This window comes from Platalea leucorodia (genome assembly GCF_965183815.1).
Source record: "Platalea leucorodia genome assembly, chromosome: 16".
Lineage (NCBI taxonomy): Eukaryota > Metazoa > Chordata > Aves > Pelecaniformes > Threskiornithidae > Platalea > Platalea leucorodia.
The window spans coordinates 6,849,537-6,860,729 of NC_138838.1; the positions used below are offsets into that span (position 1 = coordinate 6,849,537).

Genomic DNA, 11,193 nt, shown 5'->3' on the forward strand with positions numbered 1-11,193 from the left:
AAGCCTCCTCCATTTCCCCTTGCTCATTTGTGCTCCTTCAGCCTGGATTAATGGGTCTCCTCTCCCCAGCACAGACTCATTCCTTATTCCTAATAGCCCATAAATCCCAGCCCCGAAATAACCCCAGCTTTTGCCTGGACCTGCTGAAATATTTATTCTCCCCCCCCTGCCGCCCCCCGCACCATCCCCTCTCCAGGGATGGGGAGAGGAACTAATCGATGGCATCAACCGGTGTGGAGCCGCAGCTGCTCCAGGCACGGGGAAACAGCTGACGTTGGCAAGAGGAGAAGAGCCGGGCAGGCACCCCGGCTTCTCCCGGCTTCTCCCGCCTCCCACGCAGCTGCCGCGGCCTGGCTGCGGTCCCACGGCGGGATGCTGTTGTGCCACCGGCATCCCCCTGTGCTGGTACCCTGCTCCAGGGCCAGAGCATCCCCGTGCTGGTACCCTGCTCCCACCCTGCCTGTCACTCCTTGCTCCCGTGGAGACGATGCCCAGCTTGGGCATGGGGTGTCTGGGGGGATCCCTGTGGATCCCAGCGCATCCCAAGCTGGCTGCAGTAGAAAAGGCTGGAAGACAAGGGAGGAGGCTGTTGTCTCTCCTGGCTGTAAACCCTTTGCTTGTCGGATTGCAGGTCGTGGAAGGGAGAAGCCCAGGGAGAGCAGGACCTGCTCTTCCCAGCCCAAAGTGAAGAGGAGCAGGGTGTGGGGTAACACCAAAAATCGGCTCGGCTTTGCCGGCTCAAGGCACAGTCCCCAAGGAAAACAGGGAAAACCCAGCCAGCCTTTCTCATCATCCTCCCTGTGACACCCCAAGAGGCAGCAGCCTCCAGAGCAGCTCCTGGCCACCAGCCCCCTCCCGTCTCCCATAGCCACAGGGAGGGGGGGAGCAAAGCTGGCAGAGCCCACGGCATCCTCTGACCCATCCACAGCTGCTGGGGGCTGAGGGGGGCCCAGGGGCTGCCGGGGACAGCTCTGTCCCCCTCCTGCTCTCAGCAGGACCCCGGCATCGCCCAGCTGTCCCGGAGGCAGGAGGCGAGGCGGGAGGCGGTGGTGGCAGCGGGGAGGCGAGGAGACAGCGGGGTGGGCAGCCAAGCGTGCAGGACCTGGGAATCCAGTAAAAAGAGAGGTTTTATTCACACACCACCTCCGTGCCCTCTCCCAGGGTCCCAGCAAGCCCACGTCCAACCACGCCGCCACAGCCCGCCTGGAAGATGCTTCCGTGCCTCAGTTTCCCCACTGCTGGAAATGTGCAGGGAGCAAAGTGCTGGGAAGGCCCTGCCCACGGGAAGCAGTGGAGAGGCACCCAACGTCAGCCTGATGCTGGCTGCGGGAGCACGGGGCCAGGGCCACCCGAGGGGACCCGCACCAGCCTGGGAGCTGCTTGGCCACACGTCCCCGAGGTCCGCAGAGGTCCGGTGGCTGGGACATGCCATCTCACAACACGCTGCTGCTCAGGCCACCGCCACCGGCGACTGGGGTGCAGAAAAGCCTCACCAAATTGAGGAGCCCTCTCTCCTGGTCCCCAGCCCTGCGGTCACAGCCTCTCCCTGCAGGCAGCAGCAGGCAGCAGCAGGCAGCAGCAGGGGCTGCAGCTCCCAGGACAGTCTCTCTTCCCATCTGCTCCTCCGTCGTCAGCAAGCAACACCAAATTTACTGCTGTCAGCACTGCAGAGCCCGTACAGCCGCACAACGGCAACGCACCCGCTTCAGCAGCGACCCCGCAGCCCGCGGGGCTGCCAGATCCCACCGGGAACAAACCCAGAGCTGGACCCAACCTCGCCCCCCCGAGCCTGGTGGGGGTCAGGGCTGTACCCCCGGAGCTGGGGTGGGGAAGGGTCCAGGCTTGGCTCCCAGCTGGGTGGGAATCGAGGGCAGCGCCGGGGCCAGCAAGGGATTTGCAGCAATTTTTGGCAGCAAGAGCTGAGCCCTCACCTCTGGGCTTGGGGCATTGCCTGTTCCCCATCCGTTTGCCCCTGCCTGGGCTTCGAGGGGGTGGCAGGGAGGCAAGTCAGGTCTCAGCACACTTTCAAAGGGCTTTTATTTATTCACAAAACAAACCCAAACACATATAAGAAAAATGGGGGAAAAAAACCCAGCAATATGCACAACCTATTATTAACAAAAGAATTGCACAAATAGAGGAGCGAGCGCGGAGGAGGGAGCAGCCGGGACCTGCTCTGCGCCGCTGCATGAGCCTTTCCCCACCCTCGCACCCCATCCACGAAAACACGAAAGCTGGTGTCCCATTAGAAATCAGAAACGGTTGACGGTGACGGCTGGTGCTGCAGGCTGGGTCCTTCCACCTGAGCTGGGAGGTAAACAGCCCTTACCCCAAAGGCACGGCACTGGGGAGCGACCGGGCTCCCGGGTTCAGCGCCATCGCCCTCCCCTCATGCTGGGCAGGGATTTGGGGTCTTCCCTATGGTTTTCCGTCTGCTCCTGCCCTGCCTGCCAGCTCCCTGCCTGCCCCGGACACCGCGGAGCACGGAGCATCACGGAGCTCCTGGGAAAGAGCAGCCAGAGCTGGTCTGGACTGCGTGGGATGGAGGAAGGATGGGGAGGCTGCGGGGAGCCTGGTCCTTCCCTGCTCCCCGAGGGCTTTTTTCAGCAGGGACTGGCTGTGCCGAAGCCCCAGGGAAGGGAATTCTCGGCTGAGACCTCTGCAAACCCAGTGGCGTTTGCAGAAGAAACAGGAGGTGAAATGGGCACGAGGAAGAAATACCGGGCAGCCATGAAGCAGGACAGGGTTGCGGATGGTGTGAGATCCAACACCTGCATTCCTGCTGCATGGAGATTGGTGAGAACTTGGTATTTCTTCTGCCAAAATGGGAAGAAAAACCTGGTATTCAGATTGCTGGGGGGTTTGCAAAGCAAATTGCAGAACAGCAGCAACTCACTGCAGAGCCACTGGAATACCCTGGTTTGATTTCAGTCCCCTTTTTACATTTTCTGAGTATAATCTAATGTCATTTTCACAGCAGAAAATCCATTTTTGTCTCCTCATCTCTTAAATGAAATGGCTGAAACCAACCAGGTTTCACACCAAAATCGGTTTTGTTTTTCCAAGGGGCAGTTCAAGGGGGGAAAGCTTCAGCCAGTATTTTAGGAGCTGAGGAAAGCCCGGTCTTCACCCAGCTCTTCCCATCCTCAGAGCTCAAACACTGACGGGGGGCCCAGCCAGTGCCCCTCTGGGTGAGTGGGGAAACTGAGGCAGGGAGTGAGTGTCCCTGACCAGCAGCCAGCGTTCAGCCCCCCCTCCGTGGCCATTGCCACCAGCTCCTCTCCACCATCCCCGTCCCCCCGTACCTGCACGAGGATCCCGGCGGGTGGGCGGTCATAGGATGCCGCAGACGGCACCAGCATCCTCGGAGTGGTCGCAGTTGTGGACGTCCCAGCGGATGTGGGAGCAGCGCAGCAGCGAGGGCTCATGGCCCTTGCACTTCAGGTTGTCGAGGAAGATGTAGCCGGTGCCCCGGCCGTAGCGTGCCTCGCCCCAGGCCGCCACGGCGTGCCCGCAGCCCAGCTGCCTGCACACCACCTTGGCGTCCCGCAGGTCCCAGGCGTCGTCGCACACCGTCCCCCACTGGGACAGGTAGAACATCTCCACGCGCCCCTCGCACCGGTGGCTGCCGTTCACCAGCCGCAGGGACCCTGCGGAGGGGATGGGGTGAGGCAGCCCCGCGAGCAGCCCCTGCCCGTGCCCACCCCAGCACCGCATCCCCCTCTCCCTGCCTGCCACCGCCCTGGGACAGCGGTGCCTGCCAGGCTGGCTCCCCAGGGCTGGCAGAGAAGGGGCCTTTCCTGGCCAGGGAGGCCCTAGGGCAAGAAGAGCCCTGGTCTCTCCAAGGCTGAGCAGATGTTTGGTGCTCCCCACGGCGCTGCCACTGCCCCTGCACAGGCAGGAGCATGAGGGGGTGACCGTTTGCCAGCATCAGAGCTGGGGCTGACCCCCAAAGCATCGCGGTGGATGTTCAGGCTGAAGGAACAGACAATATCCTCTGTTCCTGGTGCAGCTCCGATGGTCCATCCCCTCCTCTCCCCACCGAGGTCTATCACCTGAGGTCCATCACCTCCTCTGCCTAGACCGGCCCTTGGGGGCACCGGGAGAGGCCACGGTTTAACTGTGCCACCAGCATGGCTTTTCCCCCTCCCATGGGCTGCTCCAGGTCAGTGCTTCAGCTACTGCTTGGCCTCTGCCCAAGCCACCTCCGTTTCCACCCTGTGCCGGTGCAGAGCGTTCCCAGGGCTGGCACCGCATCCCCGGTGATACCTCGATACCTACCATCCTTGGGACGGGTTGGGGCTGACGTGGTGGTTGTAGCAGTGGCTTCTTGGAAATGGTCTCCAGCATTGTCAGCGCCTGGTTCAGCGGGGAAGGGGTGGGAAAAGTGATTCAGGGGACTCCTGTGCCCCCAGGGCTGGGTCAGAGCCCCCCAGCAGTGGTGTGGGACTGGCTGTGGATGGATGCAGGGATGTGTGAGGTGGGATGTGCAGCCACGGCGCTTCCAGGAAAGTGCACAATCAGAGAGCAGAGGTGGTACCCACACTCCGGCACCCGACTGCCACTGCTGTCCCCACACAGGCAGGAGGAACCCCAGGGTCTTGGGGCTCACATTCACCCATCACCCCATTTCGGGGACCCCTTTTCCCCCAGCCAGCATGCATGTGGCTGAAATCCCGTTATCTCATGGGTTTTCCACGCCACTGAGCCAGGCTTCAGCGGAGACCTGGGGAGCCCCGGGCAGTCGCATGCATCCTCCCTTTCCCACCCAGCTGGCAAGGAAGACCCTCGGGCAGGAGCCGGTGGCCACCGGGCTCGCTCTCGCTCTCACCTCGGCAAATGACCCCGGCATCCTCATGGTGGCCGCAGTTGTGCTGCCCCCAGCCCAGGTGGAAGCAGTCGGCCAGGCGAGCCTCGCTGCCGCCGCAGCCCACGTTATCCAGCAGGACGGGCCCGCTGCCGTAGCCGAAGAAGCCGAGGATGGTGGCGGCGAGGGCGGCACCGCAGCCCAGCTGCCGGCACACCACCTGGGCGTCGGGGAAGTCCCAGTCGTCGTCGCAGACGGTGCCCCAGGTGCCGTGGTACCGCACCTCCACCCGCCCGCGGCAGCTCCCGTTCCCATTCACCAGCCGCACGCCTCCACCTGCGTGGGGGGCCCCGGCACAGGCACGCCGCCGGGGGGACTGGGGATCCGCAGGGGGTCCAATGTCCCCCGATGACCCTCCGGGGGCATGGGGTGAGCCCCCAGGGAACATGGGGTGAGCCCCAGGGATGGGGGGTGAGCCCCTGGGGGCATGGGGCGAGCCCCTGGGGTACGGGGTAACCCCTGGGAACATGGGAGCAACTCCCTGGGGGCATGGGGTGAGTCCCGGGGATGTGGGGTGAACCTCTGGGGACGTGGGGTGACTCCCAAGCAGCACAGGGTGAGTACTGTGAGCATGGGGCAACCACTGGAGATGTGGGGTGAACCCCAGGGAGGCGTGGAGTGAACCCTGGGGATATGGGGTGAGCCCTGGGGATGTGGGGTAGCTCCCTGGGGACATGGGGTGAGCCCTGGGCACATGGGACAACCTTTGGGGATATGGAATGAGCCCTGGGGGCATGGGGCGAGCCATGAGGATGCGGCGTGAGCCCTGGGGATGTAATTCCCTGGGGTACTTAGGGGACGTAAGAGAACCCTGAAGATGTGGGGTACCTCCTGGGGGCATGGGGCAAGTCCCTGGTGGCGTGGGGTGAAACCTGGGAGCGTGGGGTGAACCATGGGGTGCCGGAGATCACCTGGGAATGTGGGGTGAGCCCTGGGAGAATGAGGTAAACCCAGGGGATGTGGAAGGTCCCCTGGGAGCATGGAGTAACTCCTGGGGCTGTGGGGTGAGCCCTGGGGGTATGGGGTAACCCCCCAGGGATGTGGAGCCTGGGGGGCCACGCCGGACCACACACTTACTTTCCTGCTCGACGGTAAGGAGAGCGGTGGTGACCACCTCGGTGGCGTGGGAGGGCTGGTCCCTGCCGTCTGTCACTGCTGGGACAAGCGTGGGGACACGCGGGCATTGGGGGGGTCCAGCTCCAGCACCCACTGCCCCTGCTCCGGTTGGTGCCAGTGGCCTCTAGCACCACGGTGGCCCCATGGCAAGCTACTGCCGTGGGCAACATCACCCCGGAGCCTCACCTACATGTGTCAGGACCCCTGGGTGACCCTGCTGGTGTCATGGGAGGACACAGAAGACACGGTCCCCCCCAGCGAGCCCCCAGCCCCGGCTGCGGCACAAGGGTGAGCTGCGTGGCTGCCCACCTCCTACCTGTGGCTGTGGCAGTGAGCGTCTCTTCGTAGTCCAGGGCCACTGAGGTGGTGAAGGACGTGATGGTGGATGTGTCCAGCCCTGCGGTGACACAGAGGGACAGAGGTGACACACAGGGAGAAGCTGCAAAGCTGTGAACTTGCTGACTCCGGGAGGCAGACCCTGGTCTGGGTGCTCCAGCGTGATGGGGATGGAGAAGCTTCGTTTTTCCCCTACCCCACCGAGCAAGGGCCGTGCGTGGTTGTGCCATCGGCTCCATGCCCGGGCGAGGTGCCAGAGGGGATGGAGACATTTAAGGAGGAAAGGACCAGCCTGAGAAAATTGTCCCTTGTCTCCTGCATCAGCCTCTTTGTTCGGTAATAGTGGGAAAGGAAAAGCGCCAGCACTTAGTGCTCCCATCACTAGCCCTGATAATGAGGGAATTCAGGGGGATTATGAACATTATAAACGGTAATCAGTGGAGAATGGCAGAAATACATCGTTTAGGGAGGGGAAGGGGAGGCAGGCTGGGTCTGGTGGCGTGCCCGGCCCCCGGCTGCCACTTGCTCCTTCCGGACGCGGGCAGCTTGTTTTCCAGCCGGCAGAGCAGGGAAATGGCAGGCAGGCAGATGCATTTCCCTTGCAAATTGCTGTTTGGGCCGTGTCCCAGGCTCTCGGTGCGGTGTCGCAGCCCGCTCCGGAGCGCCAGGATGACGGCAGATAAGAAGAAAGGATGCTCCTGCAGCGCAGAGCCCGGGTCCCTGCCTGACCTTGGGCACGTCAGCATCTCTCTGAGGCCATTTGTCCTTGGGGACCAGGTTGCTCCTGGATATTTCCCTCCCAGGGGACAGCCCTGAAGGCAATGCTCTGCCCCAGTACCTGTGCAGATGACCCCAGCATCCTCATGGTGGCCGCAGTTATGGATGCCCCAGCCGAGGCTGTAGCAGGCGGAGAGGAAGGGCTCGCTGCCGTCGCAGTTGACATTGTCCAGGAGGATGCGCCCTGTGCCGTAGCCGAAATAGGCGTTGCTCTTGTAATCCAGGGCTTGGCCGCAGCCCACCTGCTTGCACACCACGCTGGCGTCGCTCAAGCCCCAGTCATCGTCACAGACAGTGCCCCAGTTCCCGTGGTAGAAGATCTCCACCCGGCCTTGGCAGGTGTCGATCCCGCTCACCAGACGGATGCTGCCGTCACCTGGAGGGTGGCAGCACGTGGTGAGAAGGACGTTGCTTTCCCCAGGATGTCACTGCACGTGCTACGGCACAGCAATGCCACCGAGCCTGGATCCGGCAGTGCCCATGACAGCAAAGAAACTGGGCAAGAAACTGCAGGGAAGGGGCAATGCTTTAGGGTGATGGGAGCCTTGGTGAACCTCTGGGATAGGGTTTGGCCATGGCCAACACAACGACGGGGTCCCCAGGGCTCTGCCACTTGGAGCCAGAGAGTCGGGGTGCTTCACAGAGGAGCAGCAGGTGACGGGTGGGGGACACTGCTCTCTACCAGCCCTCAGCCAGGATGGGCCCCTGCAAGCGACGGCCGAGTAGCTTACTTTCCCCATCCTGCACCGAGGCTGTGAGGGTCCTGCTTGTCGGTCCTTCGCTGGCTTGCGTGGGCGAGAGCTCTGAAAAGAGAAGCAGAGAGACGGCATCCATCGCTGCCCGCAGTAATCCGTCCAGAAGCCGCCTATGAGCAGTGCCCCCGCGTGCTGCCCGCCCCGCTGCTCCCCCAGCTCAGGCACCGGTGTGCACACACGCTGGCAAGCACCTGCCACGGAAAGCGAGAGGGTTTGCACCAAACCAGCCCCCACGGGGAAAGAAAGAGGAGTTTGCAGCTGCACTGCTCTGCCCAGTTAGCCCGGTTGTAGGTGCAGGGAGGCAGATGGAGCCAGGACCTTGGCTGCTGGCACGGTGGGAAGTTGTGCCCGGCAGCACGGCATGGGGACCCAGACTAAATCATAATGCTGTGCTGAGCTGTTGGGAGTCGGGCTGCCACCTATCCTGGGATTTGGATTCAAAGTCATGGCATAAATATAGAAAAAAACAGTAATATTTTGATTTTTCTGCTGGTTTTACCTATATTTCTTTCGCTAGCAATGTTGTTTCAAGCTACCGTATTGCCCATCTTGTCCCAGCTCCTTGGCTGGGCTGGGGAAATTATCTGGGGGTGGTGCGGGGAGCTGGGCGGGAGCGGAGCCAGGCAGCCCGGTCGCCAGCCACACGCACGCCTGAGGGCTGCGGGAAGCATCCTGGGAAACCCAGCCCACCAGCACGGTGAAGAGCTTTCCTCCGTAACCACAACCGACAGAGCTGGCTCTTGAAAGCTTCCATGCAGGACGGGTAGGAGCACCTTCCCTCAGGGTCTGCTGCCTGGGTCAAACTCCTGCATCTCCTCTGAGGGCCACCCCAGAGCATCTCCTGGTCTCCTCTGCCAACCAAGCTACAAACACCTAAGGGCTCAAGCTGCCCTCAGACCCATCTCCCCCACCTCCTTTTTCAGTCCTTCCGCATCTCCTCTCCAGCAGCTCCTTGAATTGAGGCTCCTGCTCAATCCACGACCTCCTTTCTCTGGTTGCTGCTGCTCCAACCCACCAGCCAGCCCAGCAGCCCCCCCTTTCCAAGCCCCGCTCCTGCAGGACGCAGGGATTCACTGAGCAGTTGCAGCCATGGCCAAGCTCCAGGTCTGCACAGCCTCATGTTTACTGGTTGCTGATGCATGGCTGGTGAGCAAACCCTACGTAGCTATGCAGGAGGAACGTGTAGGGTATATAGGCGTCGGCATGGAGCCGTTCCACTTTCAGATGCCAAGTTCAAACGCTTTCCACTGCTTTTCTCACCTTTAGGAACATTTCCTACTGAGAAGCTCAGCAATTTAAAGAAAGGCAAGTCAAAAGGGGACTTCTGAGTCCTGCCTGACTCAGAGGCAGGAGCGTGGGTGGGCGTGTGCTCCTTCCCCAGGGATCGTGTTGGAGAGGTTGCAAAGTCCCTGAGCTGGGAGTGACGGGGAACACAAAACAGGCTGGTCACCCTATGGAGCACCAGCACACGGAGCTGGGAGATGACCTGGATTGAAGAAAGGGGTGGAGGAAGGATGCAGAGGAGGTTTGGCTGACCCAGGCTCAGAGAAACAGGCTCTGAGATACAACTCTTGGGCTCCCCCAAGGTGTCTGCAGACACCAGGACTTGCAGCACCGCAGGGACCCCACTGCTCTCCTTGTCCCCGGGGAACCAAGCCTCATTACCATTGCATATGACAGCCACGTCCTCGTAGTGGTAGCAGTTGTGGATGCCCCAGCCGTGGCTCCAGCACTCGCTCAGGGCTGCCTCCCGGCCCTTGCAGTCCACGTTGTCCAGGAAGATGGGTCCGCTCCCTTGGCCGAAGGTCATGGCAGCCGGGAGGGTGATGGCGTGGCCACAGTCCAGCTGGCGACAGACCACGTTGGCATCCACAATGTCCCAGTCGTCATCGCAGACTGTCCCCCAGGAGCCATTGTAGAGGATCTCCACTCGCCCCTGGCACCGGCTGGGCCCGTTGGCGAGCCGTATCTCTGGAAGGACGGGCAGAGAGAGGTCCCTCAGCAGGCAACAAGCCTGCCCCGGGGCCAGGAGATGGCAAACATTTGGTGGGTGTCATGGGGAGGGCGGGAGGCCTCTCTGCACCAAATTTCTGCTCCTTAAAGAAAATGGTGACCCTTCGCTGTAGCACAAGGCAGCTGTTGGCTTGCTGCTGCCCAACTGATGGTGAGGCATGGGTTTGGTTTCTCTTCATCTGCTGGAAGCAGCGGACATGAAGACTCAATACATCTCAATACATAAATGAGATGCATTGTCACCCCATCATCTTACCTACTAATGGCCTGGGCAATAACCCAATGGGAGAAGAGGAAAGCGGACATGTGGCATCACTTGATGACATATGATGGGTGACAAGTGGTGAGAAGCAATTAGCAAATTCTTATTGGCCTCAATTAATGTGTCCGGAGCTGGTCCCACGTGGGAGTTGGTGGGATGGAGATGATCTCTCAAGCTGCTGGCAATGGGGAGCAGGCATGTAAGTGCCCCTGGCCTGCCACATCAAGGGAATTACTCGCTCGGGTGTGACGAATGGCACAGGGACAGGGACTCAGCAGGAGGCGGCAAAATTCCCCTCTTGGGGTAATAAGAACAGGGATAATAAAGAATCTCCATTTCCCTTCTGTAAAAGAAGTTTTGCTTTTTGTTGCCACATTTTGTTCCAAATCGATGTGCTTCCTTTTTTAAATTCCCCAAAGCCCATTTTTAACAAAAAAAAATTGCATTTTTCAACTACAAAACTTCCTAGAGAAAAGCAACTTTAAGAGAAGAATCTCACCTGGGAATGGCAACAGCGCGGGCTCGGAGGTGGTGCCTGCGAGGGAGAAGAAAATGGATCAGATCTCCCCAGCGTCCTCGCAGCGAGCAGAGGAGGGATGCAGCTCAAAGGATGATGGCAGCAGGGATGCGGGCGGGCACGGCGGGGACCGGCAGGACCCGGCGGCCCCCCGGGCCCACCCCACATGCTCTGCAGGAGTCACCCCCACAGCCCCCAGGAGCACCCACACCTACCAGTTAAATAACTGGAGTGCTGGAGCCAAGGTGCTCTCCCAGGGCAGGGCTTGTCTCCAGGCTCTTTGCAAGGACAGTTGGGTTTATTCTGGGAGCTCTGACAGCTTGAAATTTTACTAGAAATTACTTGTTCCTTCCCTTTTCTGCAAAGACCTGAGGTTTGTAGGGGGAAAAATAAACACCCTGTTCTCCTATTTGGGCACAAAACCCCTCTCGGCCCCAATTCTGAGTGATGTGGGGTCCCCCCGGGATGCTGCCAGCACGGGGCACCGAGGTCTGATCTTTTCCAGGCAGGCTGGAAAGCGATGCTGCGATGGCGGCAAGACCTGGGGATT

General features: G+C 60.9%; 1 protein-coding gene across 1 annotated transcript; it reads right to left on the bottom strand.

Annotated features, from left to right (window-relative positions):
* Positions 1 to 3,333: 3,333 nt before the first annotated feature.
* Positions 3,334 to 10,170, bottom strand: SSC4D (scavenger receptor cysteine rich family member with 4 domains; the record flags this gene model as incomplete). Its single annotated transcript, XM_082328116.1, has 9 exons — positions 3,334 to 3,650; positions 4,282 to 4,359; positions 4,832 to 5,143; positions 5,945 to 6,019; positions 6,300 to 6,380; positions 7,158 to 7,472; positions 7,828 to 7,899; positions 9,517 to 9,822; positions 10,125 to 10,170. 9 exons carry the CDS (start codon positions 10,168 to 10,170, stop codon positions 3,334 to 3,336), a joined length of 1,602 nt encoding a protein of 533 aa, XP_082184242.1.
* Positions 10,171 to 11,193: the final 1,023 nt, after the last annotated feature.